Genomic DNA, 19,287 nt, shown 5'->3' with positions numbered 1-19,287 from the left:
GGGGGGACGGAGCTCCGTTAGCAGCCTGATGCCTCCTCGGCTGGATCCCGAGCGTCCACGGCTGCCTTGTGTGTGGAGAAGGCAAGGTGCGGGGGAGCAGGGAGAAAGGAGACTTCCAGGAGCTGGAGTTGGTTTAATTTAATACACACAACTTGGAACCTTAGGAGGCTAGGAGGGATGAAGAGATGACTGGGGTTGAGTCCCCCGTTTTGGGCACACCAGGCCGTATTTATCTCTTCAGCGGGCAGCCTCCTTGCCGGCCTCTCAACTTTCAGCCCGCTCTGCCCCCGTCCAGCCTTAATGAACATTGGCCCATCTCTCCAGGGCAGAACACTACCCCACCCCCACCCCACCCCACCCCCCGCCCCGCCGTGGCCTGTAGCTTGGAGTCCAGGCCCCTTATTGGTCGGTGTGTGGTGGGCCCGCCCCCGCCCCTGCACCCCTCCCCTCCGTCCCTTCAGCCAACATCCTCCGCGCTGTTTCTTGCCTCCTGATCATTGTCCATGCTGTTCCCTCCGCTCTCATTTCACCCATCACGGTGCCACTGTCAGCTTATGTGACGGTCCCCCACCCACGTCCCCAAATTCTCCTTCCTGGGGAGGGCTGAGTATGACACACATGCCAAGCCTGGAACATGTGGCGCCTGCGGGCCTGCTCTCACCAGATCCGTTGCCTCATCTCTATACCTGCCTGGAGCTCGGGCCGTGGAGGGAGGTCACGGCCTTGTTCTTGGAGGAGCAGTGGCACAGGTCTGGTGTTGGGGGCAGTAGGGAGCCCAGTTAGACGGCAGCTGAAAGGTGCAGGGGAGAGGTGATGAGATGCTGAGCCGAGCTCTGCGGAGAGGGGCCATGGAATGGGAGGGGAGAACAGAATTTTCAGAGATCATGAGAAGGTCTTTTTTTTTTTTTTTTGGCTGTGCCTCGCGGCTTGTGGGACCTTAGTTCCCCGACCAGGGATTGAACCCCGGCCCTTGGCAGTGAAAGTGCACAGTCTTAACCACTGCACTGCCAGGGAATTCCCACGAGAAGGTCTCTTAACAATGCGCTTTCTGTACTCTTGTGTTCAGGGCCTGCCTTAGTCTGCTCGGGTTGCTATAACAAAATACCATAGACTGGTGGCTCAAACCCCATTTACTTCTCACAGTTCTGGAGGCAGGAAGTCCAAGATCAAGGTGCCAGTAGATTCCATGTCTGGTGAGAGCCTACTTCTTGGCTTGCAGACAACACCTCCTTGCTGTGTGCTCACATGACCTTTCCTTGGTGCTGGCTCAGAGAGAGAGAGATTTCTCTCCCTCTTCTTATAAGGGCACGAATCCCATCATGAGAGTCCCACCCTTGTGACCTCATCTAAACCAAATTATCTCCCAAAGGACCTATCTCCAAATACCATCACACTGGGGGCTAGAACTTCAACATATGAATTCAGAGGGACACAGACATTCAGCCCATAAGAGAGTCCTGATAGGAAACAATCAATTTGGGTAATTTGAGAATTTGCTAAAGGGACAGTTTTACAAAGGTGTGGGCAGGTATAGGAAGCAGGAAGGGAGAGGGTAGTACTCTGGACTAATTATGGTGGCCTCACCTTCCCTACCCTCAGGCAAGAAGGGAAGGAGTGCTTCTTGGGGACAGAGCCCTGTGGATGAGGTTCCTGACAAGGGAAGGCTGTGACCTCACTCCCTACTGGTGCTCCCTGTTGGCCAAACCCAAGCAGAAACCAGAGAGCCCATCAATGTGGTCTATCCATGTTGTATCCTGCTGCCCAGAGCAGAGTGGGGAGTAGATCTGGGGAAGCCAGTGGAATATAACTCTCTCCCACCCACCATCTTTCCAAAAGAGGATTGGAGATGGCTTACAAGAAAGGATTGCTCTTTCAAGTCTCAAAACAGGCAATGAGGACAAGGGAAAGCAAGGGGCAGCAAAGCACCCATACTAAGGGTTCATACTAGCCATGACTGAGCTTCCTCATTGACGCTGAGCTTCCTGGCAGCCTGGTCAAAAGGGGAAACAATGCAAGTTAAACTCAATGGAGTGAGTTGACTGCTGCTTCAGTTTTCACGCAGGAGCTGTCTGAGCCCCGCAACCTTGAGAAAGTCAGTTCACTTCTCTGAACTTCAATATCCTCATCTGTAAAAAGGGGGTAATGCCTGCTCCGCCTACCGAACATGAGGATGAAATGAGAAAGCACAGCGATTCCAGCAAGAAGAAGGGGAAAGGGCGAGAGGCTTTTTTCTAGAGAGGCATTGCCTTTTCATTTTCCAGAAGGGACATCCACTCCAGGGACGTATCTGGACATGGGCTGGACACGGTCACATGACCATCCCTTGCTCCAAGGGAATCTGGGAAACAGTATTTCAGCTGCACACATTACCTCCTTGATAAAAATCAGGTTTCTGATAGAAAGAAAGGGGACATATAGGACCTGGGGTCCGCGACTGAGAATGAGTTCCGGGACCAGCTGCTGCCTTTTTAGGTAGGTTTGTTGGGGAAGCCAGCGGAAGAGCTGAGCGGATGTCAGCAAAAGAACTGACAGGGTAGCAGACCAGAGGGAAATGCAGGCCGAGGTGAGGTGGGCAGACCTGACTGAGCCACATCCAAGGAATAGGACCCTGGCCCTGTCCGTCTAGAGGGTCTGGAGGAAGGTCTCTGCCACCCACATGATCAACATCTCTACCTTGGTATCAACAGTACCAATGCAGACAGACACCCACCTATGACAAGCGAGGGGCACTTGCTAGATGGCTGAACCAAGCCCCCACCTGCCCAGAAATGGCGATGGGCTGGAATGAGGGGCAGAATCCAACAAGGTGGGATTAATATCAAGTTATTAAAATACGTCTTTAAAGGACTTCCCTGGCGGTCTGGTTAAGCTTCTGCGCTTCCAGTGCAGGGGCCATGGGTTTGATCCCTGGTCGGGGAACTAAGATCCCACATGCTGCATGGCGCGGCCAAAAAAAGTCTTAAAAATAAGTTCTCATCTGTGGACCTAAAATGGCTTAAAATAACGTCTGTCAATTAAAAAAATAAGTTACTAAAAATAAGTTATTAAAGGGAGTCTTACACTAAACATTTAAAAAACATTTCTGCGTGACCTCATCTCCAAAGCATATAAGTTGGCTTAAAAGGTACAATCGATAAGATAAAATAACTAGGTAGGAAATAATTTGATGGAATCCTAAATCCTATACTTGAATCTAAAAACATCTATGCACATATAGGAAATATGGGGAAATTCAGCTACACCCAGAACGTGTGGGAAAGATTAGTTGCCCCGCGGCATGTGGGATCTTTGTTCCCCAAGGAAAGAACTGTCTCTGGAGGAACGCAGTAGCACTGCGTTGGCTAGATTTGTGGATCGTTCATTCATTCATTCATTCATTCATTCATCAATGCTTCCTAAGGGCCTGCTGTTTGCCAGGCTTTGTTCAAGGCACCGTGGGTAGAGACGCCCATGTTCTTGTCTTCCAGGGGGAAGGTGGATGGACAGTAAACCAAGACCAGCAGGACGGCATGGATGGGAGCATGTGCTTAGGAGTCTGGGTGGGTCCAGGAAGTCCGAGAGGGAGTGGGGGACAATTGAGCCGCATTGTGAATAAGGAGGAGGTATTTGCTGGGCATCACTGGGAGGCACCGGCATTCCTGGCAGTGGGAACAGCGAAGACATGGACGTGGGGATCTGGGTGGGGAGTTCAAGAAATAACACTGGGTTGGTGTGCCCGGCCCTTAAAGAGGAGGGGCGCGGTACAGTGAGAAACAGGCTGGAAAATGGGGCAAAAGTCAGATGGCGGAAGGCCTTGTGCATCTGGCCAAAGCGTGTGAACTTGATCCTGGATAAGATGGGGTGTGTGTGTGTGTGGGGAAACCACTGAGGTTTTAACCAGAAGGCAGCAGTGACCCCACGTGGAGGGTGAGGTTCTGTCTTGAGGTCATTCTTGGAGGGCCGGTCGTAGTAACAGTCAGTGATCATACCCATCATCACTCATTTACCTTTTTCTTAGTACCAGACCCTATGCTAAGTGATTTCCTCACAACTTTGAGGGTGAGGATTATTTCCCCTCATTTCACTTTTGAGGCTAAAGACGTTCCAGTGACCTGCCTATAACTCTATAGTTTTAACTCATACTAACAACAGCAGTTATGAGCCCTCAGGTGCAAAGTACTTTACTGAATAATCTCAGTCCCCACATCCCTGTGAGGTGTATAAAATGAAGGTAAATTATACAAGGTGCAGCCCCCGAGGCTCAGAGAGGTTAGAAAACGTGCCGAAGGCAGAACAGCTGTGTGAGCACCTGGGCTGAGATCTGAATCCAGGACACCTGACTCTTTCTTTCTTTAATTTTGTTCTATTTCTTTCCCTTTTCTTAAATATATATTTATTTATTTTTTGGCTGTGTCGGGTCTTCGTTGCGTCATACAGGATCTTTCTTTGTGGTGCGCGGTTCTTCGCTGTGGTGCGCGGGCTTCTCTCTAGTTGTGGTGCACAGGCTTAGTTGCCCCACGGCATGTGGGATCTTAGTTCCCCAAGGAAGGAACTGGCGTCCCCTGCATTGCAAGATGGATCCTCAACCACTGGACCACCAGGGAAGTCCCCAGGACACCTGACTCTTAATCCCAAGGGGCTTTACCCACACCCCGTCCCCAAGGTTGGGACCCTGAGCCTAGGTCTGCATTGATGCCATGGCCCCACTGGCACCCCCTGGCTGGCCTGGGGCGCCCCGATGAGATCAGGAGGGATGGGGTTCATGCCCGAACAAAGGATGCGGGGCCTGGAGAAGAGCACATTGGCAAAAGACCTGTCAGGTGTGCCAGAGCACTGGGGGGTGCAGCCTCATTCTGGGGGTCCCCAGAGGGCGTAACTGGAACAAGAAGTGGGATTGCGTGTGGGAGTGGGATTACAAAGAAGATCTTTGCTCTAAGCAGAAGTCTTGAGGAAGACTTTTCGAGAATGAGAGCTGTCTGGAAGTGCACAGACTACTTTACTGAGCTCCGCATTACTGGAGATATCCAGGCAGAGGCTGGAGGATGACCTGGTGGGGCGGTGATGGGAGGGGTTCTGCAGCAACTGACAAAGGTCTCCATGGAAGGGCGGGAGTGGCAATGGGGTTGCCTGATAAGGGGACCTCAGGGCATGTTCCTCCACCGGGAATCCTCACTCCTTGGTCAGAGGTGCTAAGCTCCCCTCCTCTGGGGCCAGAACACAGCCCTCTCTCTCCTCCCCACCCCAGCAGCACTGCCCCTCCCCTCTCCCTCCTTCCCTGCCCTCCAGCCCCACAAATTCCCCTGGAAGGGCACAGAGCCTGGACACAGACCCAAGGATCAGAGGGGGACAAGTCAAGGAGCAAAGGGCTCTTTGGTATCCTCCCTGGGGCTGGGGGGAGCTCAGAGAGGCCCGAGAGCAGCAGAACATCCTCCCAGGCTCGCCAGCACTGCCTGCCCGGCAGGCTAGACCCGGCTGACGGCACTGCCCTCCTCACAGTGGGTGCTGTGGCTCCCCTCACCCCTCTCCCAGCTGTTCCCCACAGAGCCTCCCAGGGCAGGGCCGGCCCTGTGACCTGCCAGCTCCATATCCCACTTAGGCCCACAGCTCTGGTCCCTGGAGGAAGTGAGTGGGGGCCAGGCTGAGGGGCTCTAAGTGAGAGTTCGGGGGAGGTGACTGAGCTGGGTGTCCCCCACTGAGGGTCTGTGGCTCCCATCCTTGAATCCCCTTGCTCCCAACAGGCGCTGCCTGGAAGGTTTCCCAGTGGGGCTCACCTCTGCTGGGGATTGGGGAGCACTGGTCTGGGAGTCCAGAGTCCTGGGCTCTCACCTTGCCTGGGCAAGTCAGCCCTCTCTGAAGCCTTTGGGGGTCACTCCCCCCCACCCCCGCAACAGACAGACTCACCCAGAGAATCCATCGTGTTCATTCAACAAATACAGAGTGCCTACTCTAATTAGAGTCCTGAGGATACAGAAGTGAGCAAAGCAGACACTGCCCTCATTGTTTCTATTTTAATTAATTAATTAATTAATTTAGGCTGCTCCACGCGGCATGCAGGATCTTAGTTCCCTGACCAGGGATCGAAGCTGTGCCCCCTGCTTTGGAAGTGAGAAGTCCTAACCACTGGACCGCCAGGGAAGTCCCTCATTGTTTTTATTTTATTATTTTTTTTCAATAGACAGCAAACATGGTCTCCTGTACCCTGAGCTGTATTCTCCTCTTCACTCATTCTTTTTTTTTTTTTTTTTTTGTGGTACGCGGGCCTCTCACTGTTGTGGCCTCTCCCGTTGCGGAGCACAGGCTCCGGACGCACAGGCTCAGCGGCCATGGCTCACGGGCCCAGTCGCTCCGCGGCATGTGGGATCTTCCCGGACCGGGGCACGAACCCGTGTCCCCTGCATCGGCAGGCGGACTCTCAACCACTGCGCCACCAGGGAAGCCCTTTTTTTTTTTTTTAACATCTTTATTGGAGTATAACTGCTTTACAATGGTGTGTTAGTTTCTGCTTTATAACAAAGTGAATCAGTTCCTCATTGTTTTTAAAATAATCAGCTCATGGGTAACAATCTTACACGGTGAACAGTGAGAGGCAAGCGAGGATGCCAGGAGAAGGCAGATCAAGGAGACACCCTGGTCTCGGAGCAGGGAGGGCTTCTCAGAGGAGGAGGGCAACCTCAGAAGGACAGATGAGCAGGAGTGAGCCTGCAGGCTGTATGGGTGGCAGGGGTTCTACGGAACAAGAGCCCTGTGGGAGAGAGCTTGGTGGGGCTTGGAGAGGAGGAAATGGCACTCTGCCCAAGGTCCTGGCCATCCTCCCTGGAGCCCCTGCGTCCCACCCCGACCATCGCCCCAGGTACTTCCCCTCTGTCCTCTCTCCTTGCTTCTCTCTCTTCACTGTCCTGGCCAACAGCAGGGCCTAGAAACCAGAAGACAGTGGGCTGAGGTGCTCAGGACCCCAGTGCATCCCCACGTCCTCACCCCGGCTCAGGGGAGGGCTTGGAAGGCTCAGTGCCCCAGGAGTCTGGCTGGGATCCTGGGAAGCGGAGTAAGGGAAAGGGGGCGCTGAGGGGTGGAGGGACCCGGGGGATCGGGGGTTACACTGTCGTGGCCATTGCCTGGTTCTGCTGGGGAAGTGGGACCAGGAGAGGGAGGAGGGCTCCCCGGAGGCCTGCGGGAGACGAGCAGGAGTGGGGGTGGGGGTGAGAGGTCTGTGCTGTCCCACGTCCAGGGAACCCCTCCGTCCTGCCCCCAAGTCTGATGCAGAAGGTAGGCCTGGTGCCTGGCCCTGCCCAGGTCCCTGCATTCAACCTCAGGGGCTCTTTCCACGGGGAACCCTGTCCCAGGTGGCTTTTTCCAGGTTCAGGCCAGGGGAGGTGGCCTGAGCTGGGTGTGTGTCACCCAAGGCTGGGGATCAGAGTGTCTGTGCCCCAAGTTCATGGCTGCGGTGAGGAGTATGCCTGGCAGACCTGGGCAGCAAGTGGCAGAAACCCAACAGCCAGACCGAAATGCTTATTGTGGACGGACTGGGGGTCTGAGCCCTGGTTTTTCCATCTGAAAAGTGGAGTCACCATCCCTGCACTGCCTCTTCTGTGGGGTGATGACCCTGCAGGCGAGGGAGGAGCTGGGGTGGGGTGGGGTGGGGGTGGGGGCATGTGGACTGGCACTGCCCTCTGGTGGCTACAGTGAGAGTTGCCAGGCACTAGTGCCTGGTCCTAGAGGGTGTTGTTACCTGGGAGCCTCTTGGGTCCCCTTCAACTCTGTCTTCTCCATCCCACTTCCTTCTTCTTTACCCCACACTTCCCAGGGGTCTCAGGGCTACTTTATCAAGGACTGGGATAATTCAGTTCAGCAAACATCTATTCAGCAAAAATTGAATGGGCCCCTACTCTATGTCCTGTTCCGTGCTTGGTGTTGGAGCTACAGAGATGCCTCTAGTAAGACTGTCCAGGAAGCTAGTGGCTAGTGGGGGAGCCACTCGACAGAGGTGCAGAGCTGCAGGCTCATGTAGTCCGGGCTGTGCTGATGCCCGGTCATGGCCACCTCCTGGTATTCTCCAACCTCCCTGTCCACAGCAAGCCCTTGGGGGTGGGTTGTGTCTTCTTAAAACTTCTTGTTGACAGACAGAGAAAGACAGATATCAAATGATATCACTTATATGTACAGCCTTATATGTAAATAAGTCCACGAATGGACTTATTTACAAAACAGAAACAGACTCACTGACATAGAAAACAAACTTATGGTTACCAAACGGGGGGCGGAGGGATAAATTAGGAGTTTGGGATTAGCAGACACCAACTACTGTATATAAAACAGATAAACAACAAGGTCCTACTGTATAGCACAGGGAAATATATTCAATATCTTGTAATAACATAATGAAAAAGAATATATATATGTATAACTGAACCACTTTGCTGTACACCAGAATCTGACGCAACATTGTAAATCAACTACACTTCAGTAAAAAAATAATAAAGAACTTTTTGCTGACAAATAAACTGTAGGAAAGACGTGCACACTTTATGCACCTCTATGTTCACAGCAGCATTATTTACAATAGCCAAGACATGGAAGCAAAGTGTCCATCAACAGATGAATGGATAAAGAAGATGTGATATATACATATATATATATATATAATGAAATATTACTCAGCCATAAAAGAGAACGAAATCTTGCCCTTTACAACAACATGGATGGACTTAGAGGGTATTATGCTAAGTGAAATAAGTCAGACAGAAAGACAAATACCTATGATATCACCCATATGTGGAATCCTAAAAAAAAAACACAAATGAACAAACATAACAAAACAGAAACAAAGTTATAGATAAGAGATACAAACAGGTGGTTGTCAGAGGGGAGGAAACAAAAAGTTGAGGGAGATTAAGAGGTACAAATTTTCAGTTGCAAAATAAATGAGTCATGGGTATGAAATGTACAGTGAGGGAGCTAGTCAGTAACTATGTAATATCTTTGTATGGTGACAGATGGTGACTAGACTTATCATGGTGATATATATATATATTATTTTTTGTTTTGGGGGGTGGTGCCGCATTGCGTGACTTGCAGGATCTCAGTTCCCCAACGAGGGACTGAACCTGGGCCACGGCAGTGAAAACCCGGAATCCTAACCACTAGGCCACCAGGGAACTCCCACGGTGACCATTTTGAAATGCATAGAGATATTGAATGACTGTGTTGTGCACCAGGAATTAACACAGCGTCGTAGGTCAATTATACTTTAAAAGCAAACACAGAAGAAGAAATCAGATTTGTGGTTAACAGAGATGGGGGGTAGGGGAAGGGGGAAGTAGGGGAAGTCAGTCAAAAGGTACAAACTCCCAGTTACAAGATAAAGAAGTTCCTGGGATGTGATGTCTAACATGATAAATAGAATTAACACTGTTTTATGCTATCTGTGAAAGTCGTTAAGAGAGTAAAGCCTAAGAGTTCTCATCACAAGAAAGAAAATTTTTTTGTTTTTTTAAAAAAAGATCAGTGGGGGACTTCCCTGGTGATGCAGTAGTTGAGAATCCGCCTGCCAACGCAGGGGACACGGGTTCGAGCCCTGGTCTGGGAAGATCCCACGTGCCACAGGGCAACTAAGCCCGTGCACCACAACTACTGGGCCTGGGCTCTAGAGCCCACGAGCCACAACTAATGAGCCTGTGTGCTGCAACTACTGAAGCCTGTGCGCCTAGAGCTCGTGCTCTGCAACAAGAGAAGCTACCGCAATGAGAAGCCCGTGCACCGCAACGAAGACCCAATGCATTCAAAAATAATAAAAAAATAAAATAAATAAATGTATTAAAAAATAATAAAATAAAATACAGCTGCTATAAAAAAATACAGCTGCTAGAACATTTAAAATCACACGTGTGGCAAAACAAAAACAGATGGACATAGAGAACAGACTTGTGGTTGCCAAGGAGAAGGGGGTGGGGGAGGGATGGATTGGGAGTTTGGGATTAGCAAATGCAAACTATTATATATAGAATGGATAAACAACAAGGTCCTACTGTATAGCACTGTGTTCAATATCCCGTGATAAATCACAGTGGAAAAGAATATGAAAAAAATTACATCTGTGACTTGTGTTTGTGACTCCCATTCTATTCTTATTGGACAGCGTTGCTCCGGAATTCATTCTTTACCCAGGAGCCAAAGTGATCTTCTCATAAATGTAGGTTAGACCATGTTGCTCTCCTGCTGGAAAATCCTCGGGGGTGTCCCACCCCACGAGCATCCAAGCAGGCACGGGTCTCCAGGTCTTTGTACTTGCTTTTCCTCTGCCTGAACAGCTCTTCCCTCATATAGGCAGGGCTCACTTGCTTAATTCACTTTGGTCTGTGCCCAAATGTCACCTCCTCAGGGAAGTCTTCCCAGAACACGCTTTCTGAAACAGTAACATCTGTTCCTCCTCCTCCTTACTCGGCTCTCTTTCTCTCCCACAGTGCTTATCACCATAGGATATTATACATGGTGTCACTATGTGACATTATAGGTGGTGTTACTGTGTCTACTTCCCTAGAGTGGAAGCTCCCGACGGTAGGGGCTTGTCTTGTTCATTGCTGTATCCCCAGTTCCTAGAAGAGTACCAGGCTCTTGGAGGGGCTCAATGAAGACTTGTTGAGTGAATGAATGAAAGTGTGAGAAGTTCCAAGAGTTGGGAGAAGTCCTGCATGGCTGGAGCGGGGGGATGTCAGTGGATGGCAGAGGTGCAGGTGGGTGAGATGGGAGCCCCAAACAGGAATGAATGTGCTGCCAAAAAGTTGGACTCTTGTTGGCCTTGATGGCAATGAAACTGTGTAAGATTGGAATGTTTTGGGTGACAAAGCAGGAGAGATGCTTACAACTGATTTTCAGCCCTCTTTGTAGAGGATAGGGAGTTATCAGGGGTAATGTGTGTCTGTGTGTTACTACTTTAAAAGTAAGATTTTATTTATTTGTTTATTTATTGGCTGTGCTGCGCAGCTTGTGGGATATCAGTTCCCTGACCTGGGATTGAACCCAGGCCCTGGCAGTGAAGGCGCCGAGTCCTAACCACTGGACCACAAGGGAATTTCCTAAAAGTAAGATTTTATTAAGACACCCCCCCCCAATGTTCATAGCAGTGCTATTTACAATAGCCAAGACATGGAAACAGCCTAAATGTCCATCGACGGATGAATGGATGAAGAAGATGTGGTACATATATACAATGGAATATTACTCAGCCATAAAAAAGAATGAAATAATGCCATTTGCAGCAACATGGATGGACCTAGAGATTATCATACTAAATGAAGTAAGTCAGAAAGAGAAAGACAAATACCATATGATATCACTTATATGTGGAATCTAAAAAAATGATAGAAATGAACTTATTTACAAAACAGAAATAGACTCACAGACATAGAAAACAAATTTATATTTACCAAAGGCGGGAGGGATAAATTAGGAGTTTGGGATTAGCAGATACAAATTACTATATATGAAATAGATAAACAACAATGTCCTACTGTAGAGCACAGGGAACTATATTCAGTATCCTGGGATAAACCATGATGGAAAAGAATATGAAGAAGAATATGTATATATATATGTATAACTGAATCAGTTTGCTGTACACCAGAAACTAACACATCGTATATCAACTATACTTCAATTAAAGTGTAAGATTTTATTATGGAAAACAAAAAACACACGAGAGAGAGAGAACAGTATTATGATCCGCCTGATGACGACACTAGTTATCAACTCATGGCCGACCTAGTTTCATCTATGTCCCCATTGGCTTCCCCCTCCTGTGTTATTTTGAAGCAAATCCCAGACATTGTTTCATATACAAAAAGTTCGGTATCTATCTTTAAAAAATAAAGGCTCAGGCTTCCCTGGTGGCGCAGTGGTTGAGAGTCCGCCTGCCGATTCAGGGGACACGGGTTCGTGCCCCGGTCCAGGAAGACCCCACATGCCGCGGAGCGGCTGGGCCCGTGAGCCATGGCCGCTGAGCCTGCGAGTCCGGAGCCTGTGCTCCGCAACGGGAGAGGCCACAACAGTGAGAGGCCCGCGTACCGCCAAAAAAAAAAAAAAAAAGGCTCTTTTCAAAAACATAAGGGGACTTCCCTGGTGGTCCAGTGGGTAAGACTCCGCGCTCCTAATGCAGGGGTCCCGGGTTTGATCCCTGGTTGTGAAACTAGATCCTGCATGCATTCCTGCAACTAAGAAGCCCACATGCCCCAACTAAGAAGTCCACATGCCTCAACTAAATATACTGCATGCCGCAACGAAGATCCTGTGTGCTGCAACTAAGATCTGGTGCAGCCAAAATACATAAATAAATAAAACAAAAATGAAAGGACATCAGTAGGTGAATAGATTAATAAACCATGGTACATCCAGATGATAAAATATTATTCAGTGCAAAAAAAGAATGAGATATCAAGACATGAAAAGACATGGAAGAACCTTAAATACATACTAGTAAGTGAAAGAAGCCAATCCGAAAAGGCTAGATATTGTGTGATTCCAACTATATGACATTCTGGAAAAGGCCAAACTATGAGATTGTGAAAATATCTATGGTTGCCAGGGTTGAGGTAGAGGGAGGGATGAAAAGGTGGAGCCCAGGGGATTTTTTTTTAAATTGAAGCATAGTTGATTTATAATGTGTTAATTATTGCTGTACAGCAAAGTGATTCAGTTATACATATATGTATACATTCTTTTTTATATTCTTTTCCATTATGGTTTATCACAGGATTTGAATGTAATTCCCTGTGCTATACAGTAGGACCTTGTTAAACAACAAGGTTATCCAAGGTTGTTATCCATTTTATATATAATAGTTTGCGCCATCTAATCCCAAACTCCTAGTCCATCCCTCCCCCATCCTTCCTCCCCCCTTGTCAGCCACAAATCTGTTCTCTACGTCTGTGAGTCTACTTCTGTTTCGTAAATAAGTTCATGTGTGTCATCTTTTAGATTCCACGTATAAGTGATATCATATGGTATTTGTCTTTTTCTTTCTGACTTACTTCACTTAGTACGATCATCTCTAAGCCTATCCATGTTACAGAGGATTCTTGGGGCAAGGAAAATGTTCTGTATGATACCATAATGATGGCTACATGTCATACATTTGTCCAAATCCATAGAATGTAAAACACCAAGAGTGACCCCTAATGTAAACTACGGACTTTGGGTGATTATGATGTGTCAGTTTAGGCTCATCAGTGGTAACAAATGTCCCGCTCTGGGGGGAGATGTTGATAATGAGGAAAGCTATGCATGTGTTGTGGGAGGGGATATATAGGGAACTCTTTGTAATTTCTAAGCTCAATTTTGCTGTGAACCTAAAACTGCTCTAAAATATAAACTTTACTTTTTTGAAAGATAAAATATGGAGTGATGGATATGTTCATTATCTTGACTGTGATGATGGTTTCATGAGTATATCAAAACTTACCCTATTCAAGTATGTTCAGTTAGAATTGTCAATTATACCTCAATAAGTCTGTTTACAAAAAAAGGAATGAAGTGTTGATATATTCTACACCTTAGATGAACCTTAAAAACATGATGCTAAGTGAAAGAAGCCAGACACAAAGGCCACATATTATATGATTCCATTTATATGAAGTGTCCGGAATAGGCAATCCATAGAGATAGAAAGTAGATTAGTGGTTGCTGGGGCTTGTGGGGGAGGGGAATGGGGAATGACTACCAATGGGTATGGGGTTTCATTCTGGTTTGATGAAAATGTTCTGAAATTAGGTAGTGGTGTTGGTTGTACAATTCCGTGAATATACTAAAACCAGAGATTAAACATTTTTTCTCTCTTTTTTTGTTTTATCTTTTAATTTTTAAAGTTATTTATTTTTAATTTATTTTAATTAATTAGTTAATTTAAAAATTATTTATTTATTTTTGGCTGTGTTGGGTCTTTGTTGTTGCGTGCGGGCTTTCTCTAGTTGTGTCAAGTGGGGGCTGCTCTTCGGTCTGGTGTGCAGGCTTCTCACTGCGGTGGCTTCTCTTGTTGCGGAGCACGGGCTCCAGGCGTGCAGGCTTCAGTAGTTGTGGCTCGTGGGCTCTAGAGTGCAGGCTCAGTAGTTGTGGCGCACAGGCTTAGTTGCCCCGCGGCATGTGGTATCTTCCCGGACCAGGGCTTGAACCTGTCCCCTGCACTGGCAGCAGATTCTTAACCACTGTGCCACTAGGGAAGTCCAGATTGGACACTTTTTTTTTTTTTGTGGTACGCGGACCTCTCACTGTTGTGGCCTCTCCCGTTGCGGAGCACAGGCTCTGGACGCGCAGGCTCCGGACGCGCAGGCTCAGCGGCCATGGCTCACAGGCCCAGCTGCTCCGCGGCATGTGGGATCTTCCCGGACCGGGGCCCGAACCCGTGTCCCCTGAATCGGCAGGCGGACTCTCAACCATTGCGCCACCAGGGAAGCCCCTGGACACTTTTAAATGGTGAATTTTATGGCACGTGAGTTATATCTCAAAAAACCTTTTATTTTTTTTTAGAAGAGTGATAGGGTTGTTACAGACTGTTTTGTCCTCCACCTCCCTCTGCAATTCGTAGGCTGAAACTTCAGCCCCAATGTGATAGTATTAAGAGGAGGAGGAGGCTTTGAGGAAGTGATTATGCCATGAGGGTGGAGCCCTCCTGAATGGGAATTGCAGCCTTATAAAAGAGACCCCAGAGAGCTCCCTTACCAGGTGAGGACACAGTGAGAAGGGAAGAGGGCTGCCTACGAACAAGGAATTGGAACTCTCACCAGACACGGATCATGCTGGCATCTGGATCTTGGAGTTCCAGCCTCCAGAACTCTGAGGAGTAAATTTCTGTTGTTTATAAGCCATCCAGTCTATGGTATTTTGTTAGAGCAATCTGAACGGACTAAGACACCCCCTGCTGGCTGTCTATTCTCAGCCAAACAGCCAGCGCCTTCCTGTTAAAGCTTATCAGGTGACATCACTCCTCTGATGTAAAGTCCTCCACTGACTCAACTTAGGTCTAGCCCATCGGGCCCTGCTGTTACCTCTCCACCTCCCTCATCTATAGCCCCCTTTGTTCATGTCATTTTAGCAACTGTGGCCTCCTTCTCTGGCCTCGAGTCTTTGCATTTGCTGTTGCTGCTTCTCACCCTCTGTTGGTGATTATTCTCCCCAGCTCCCTCCCTCCTTCAGCTCTGGACTTAAGTGACTCTTCAGTGAGAGCTTCCCTGACCACCCAAATATTTAAACTTGCAACCCACAGCCCACCCACCCCTCCCTCCCAGGTCCTCCTCCTGCTTTCTTTTCTTCTCCCAGCACTTTTCACATCATTTATGCTATGTGCTCTACTTCTTTGTTTATTATTTGTAGCTCTGCATTGCATGTGGGCCCTATGAGGGCAAAGATCTTTGTTTTGTTTCACTGATGTGTCTCCAACACCTGTCACAATGCCTGGCACCAGGTGCTTGATAAATGTTTGTTGAATTCACACCTATGTTCATAGCAGCACTATTCACAATAGCCAAGACATGGAAACAACCTAAATGTCCATCAACAGATGAATGGATAAAGAAGATGTGGTACATACATACAATGGAATATTACTCAGCCATAAAAAAGAACGAAATAATGCCATTTGCAGCAACATGGATGCAACTAGAGATTATCATACTAAGTGAAGTAAGTCAGAAAGAGAAAGACAAATACCGTATGACATCACTTATATGTGGAATCTAAAATATGGCACAAATTAATCTATCCACAAAACAGAAACAGACTCACAGAGAACAGACTTGTGGTTGCCAAGGGGGACAGGGAATGGGGGAGGGATGGAGTGGGAGTTTGGGGTTAGTAGATGCAAACTATTTCATATAGAATGGATAAACAGCAAGGTCCCACTGTATAGCACAGGGAACTACATCCAATATCTTGGGATAAATCATAATGGAAAAGAATGTAAAAAAGAATGTATATATGTGTATAACTGAGTTACTTTGCTGTACAGCAGAAATTAACACAACATTGTCAATCAACTATACTTCAATAATAAATAAATAAATAAATAAATAAATATTTGTTGAATGAATAAGGAGTAGAAGGTAAGTTAGGGGGAACGAGAAGAGCTGAGATGAAAGAAGAAATGAAGCCAACAAATATTAAGGTTGTTAAAGAGTATGACCATAAAAAATGGCCGTGGATCTTAGATGCTCCATCTTTTTATCCAAAGCCTCTGGCCTGAGCCACCTTTAACAACTTGGCAGAAGTGCCCTGGAGTCTGGATGGGAGGAGAGGAGAGGAAGAGGGAGCAGGGGCCAGGTGGGCAAGGGTTGGGAGGGGTCTGGTTCCACAGGGGAACCACTTCTTACTTCCCAGCCAATGAGGGGGCTGCATTTGAGCCACTGTTTCAGAAACAACGTAACTAGTGCAGACTGCTCCTTTGATAAACTGGCAGATGAATCCCCATGGGGGTATGCAGGATTTGGGGAAGGGGAGGTGAATTGGCTCCAGGGTTCACTCACCAATCAGGAATAAGAAACACAGGCTCCTGGGGAGAGAGGCTGCCACTGGAGGGGGGTGGATATGAATGGGCTGTGAAGCTGGAGGTGTGGATTGAGATGCAAAATACTACGCAGTTAATGATTTCTCCTCTCCCACGGCCCGGACCACCCTGTCAGTAGCACTTTCCATTTTTCTCAGTCATAGCTCCCTGTTTGTTTCTTTCAGAGAACTCCCCACACTCTGTAACTACCTTGCTTGTTCTCTTGTTTATCTGCCTCCCCTTCTAGACTCTAAACTCCAGGAGAGCAGGGATCTAGTTTCCCTTGTTCCCTGATCTAGTCTGAGAGTCTAGCACAGTGCCTAGTATATATAGTAGGTGCTCAAGAAATATTTGTCAAAGGAATGAATGAACCCAGACAGAAGGAAATACTCTAATCACACTGCTTCTCCACTGGATGGATGGGGATGGGGCACTCTGATCCTCCTTCCTGGGTTGTGCCTCTTGTTCCAGGCTGTGTCATGGACACCTGGCCCCCAAAGCACGCTGTCAGCACGAAGAGCCTCTGTCCCAGGGGCATACCTTGGGCACAGCCTCTGTCCTGGGCTCCGGTTTTGAGTGGTGGCGGTAGGAAAAGGGCTCCTGGAATTCCTTCGCTAGGATAGGGGTATGAGTGAGAGAGATGGGTTAGAGATGGAGTCATGTGGATGGGGGCCCGGGTGGGTGGGAGGATAGACTCACAACAATCTAGAAGAGAGAATGAGGCCTCAAGAGCAGAAGGGCTGAAAAGGAGGTGGCACATTTGAGAACTATTTAGGAGGTAAATTAAGCAGGATTTGGTGATCGACGGTATTGAAGAGAAGGAAATTGGGGCACCAGGAATAATCCCAAGGCTTTAAAAGAATCAGTGCCGCAGCCATTTCTTTTTGGCCTGTAGGTTCCTCTGGTCCAAAGGCACAGAAATGGCCACTGGATTCCTCTGTCGCTCCACAGTCTATTCAGGACTTACGGCGACCCTCACAGGTATCCCGTCACGTGCTGCGCTCCGAGGAACATGCTCCCTGTGTTGAAGGGGCGCACGTCTGGTCTCGGAGACAGACACAGTGTGACCACTGCGGCCATCGCATAAAGGATGCTCTGGGGCCGAGAAGGACGGGGTCGGATGAGTCTTTACGCGGAGACACCTAAGTGGGGTCTCCCGAAAGAACAGGTGTTTGCTACCGTGGTATGAGGTGGGCAAAATGAATAAGGGCGGAGGTAAAGCACTAGGAAAGGCAATAAAACGACTTAAGAAATAAGAAAGAGGTCTGTCAAGCGGCTGGAACACCGTGGGTGTGAGCGCCGGGATCATGATGTCCCAGACTGGGCAGCGCGTGGAGGCCGTACTGGAGTTTGGATTTATCTCCCAGCCCACGCGGGAGAGACACAATACGGCCCCAACTTACAGGTCAGATCCAGGGAAGGCAGCCTAAAAGCCTCTGGCTGGAGTGGAGCGAGGGGGTGCCCCCAGTTAGGGACTTCCAAGTCCCTGTAACCGAAACCCCGGGAAGCGGCGGCTTTGGGCAAAACCATTCTCCGGAGGTGGAGAGGGGAGAGAAGGCCAGCACTCGGAGCCCAAGTCCGCTGAACCAGCTGGAACTCCACTCGCCTCTTCTTCTCGCTCTTCTCTTACTTTTGCGCTCTGTTTCGCCTCATTAGCTCGCCTCCTGAGCGCCCGCCAGTGCTCCTCGGCCGCCCCCTCCCGCGCGTGGTACGGCCCGGCGGGCGCGCATCCAGGCACAGGTTATAAAGGCCCTGCTGCGGCAGCCGACTGCGGACTCAAGATGCGCCCGAAAGAGTTGGGGCAGGGTTCAGCCGGCGACTGGCCGGGACCCGGCGATCCGGCAGCAGTCACCCCAGCTCCTCCGCCCGCAGCCAATCCCGCTCCAGAGCCCTCCGCCGAGCCTGAATCCGCCCCTGTGCAGGTACCGGCGGCAGGACAGGCAGCAGGATCCGGATCCGCAACCGTCTCGGGACCCTCAGCGGGAGCTCGCCCGGCCTCCAAGGCTGGATCGGAGGCAGGAGTCCAGCGCGCGTCCGCATTCTCGGCAGTCCAGGGGAATGCCCAGTCCGTGCCCGACAACTCGGACGCGCCGTGGACTCGCTTCATATTCCAAGGTCCATTTGGCCCCCGGGCCGCTGGCTTGGGGACTGGAAAGGCAGCGGGTATCTGGAAGACGCCGGCTGCCTACATCGGCCGGCGGCCTGGGGTGTCGGGCCCCGAGCGCGCCTCCTTTATTCGGGAGCTGGAGGAAGGTAAACTGGGTCTCCGGACCCCCGGAGCAGGTGGGACTAGGGCAGCAGCAGGGAGGAGGGGGCCCCGTCGGGTCCGGGAGCCCGGTCCCCTCTGGCACTCAGTCCCACCCCTCCGCCCACCCTTGCGAAGTCACGGTCTGCGGCGCCTCTCCGGTCCCCTTTTCCCCACTCCTTCTCCCCTTCTCTCGTTCCCTATTTCCGTCGGTGGGTAAGATCCCCGGGGCTTGCGCTCCCCTGCCCTCCTCTTCACGCCTGTTGCTGCAGCAGATCTGCGCACTCTCAGTGCCCCCCTCCCGAGGCTACCGCAGTGCCAGGAGAGGGGCGGGGGGCTGCGGGAGGGCGCTGCCCGGTGCGCTCTGAGCCTGCGCTGGCCCGCCGCGCCAGCGACGGGGAGGTGGGTGGGCAGAGGGGAGGTTTTGCCAACCTCCTGGCTGCTGGGGTCAAGATCGGGCTTCCCCCCCTACTCCCAAACAATCTTGGGGGTGGGCGGAGCCTCAGACAGAAGCTGCCTCTCCTCTTCCCTCCGAGCTGTA

At 49.7% G+C, this 19,287-nt stretch overlaps 1 protein-coding gene across 1 annotated transcript in view; it reads left to right on the top strand.

Moving 5' to 3' along the window:
* Positions 1-68: 68 nt before the first annotated feature.
* HAP1 (huntingtin associated protein 1) overlaps positions 69-19,287 on the top strand; it is a 36,904-nt gene continuing 17,685 nt past the window's right edge. The window contains 1 exon segment of the mRNA XM_089901266.1: positions 69-18,754. Within this exon segment, the coding sequence (XP_089757392.1) occupies positions 18,283-18,754 (472 nt within the window). The 5' untranslated portion in view covers positions 69-18,282.

Source organism: Delphinapterus leucas, chromosome 19 (genome assembly GCF_059928025.1).
Source record: "Delphinapterus leucas isolate spDelLeu-1000000601 "Yukka" chromosome 19, BTC_Dleu_Yukka2, whole genome shotgun sequence".
Lineage (NCBI taxonomy): Eukaryota > Metazoa > Chordata > Mammalia > Artiodactyla > Monodontidae > Delphinapterus > Delphinapterus leucas.
This window is presented reverse-complemented; position numbering and strand designations above follow the sequence as displayed.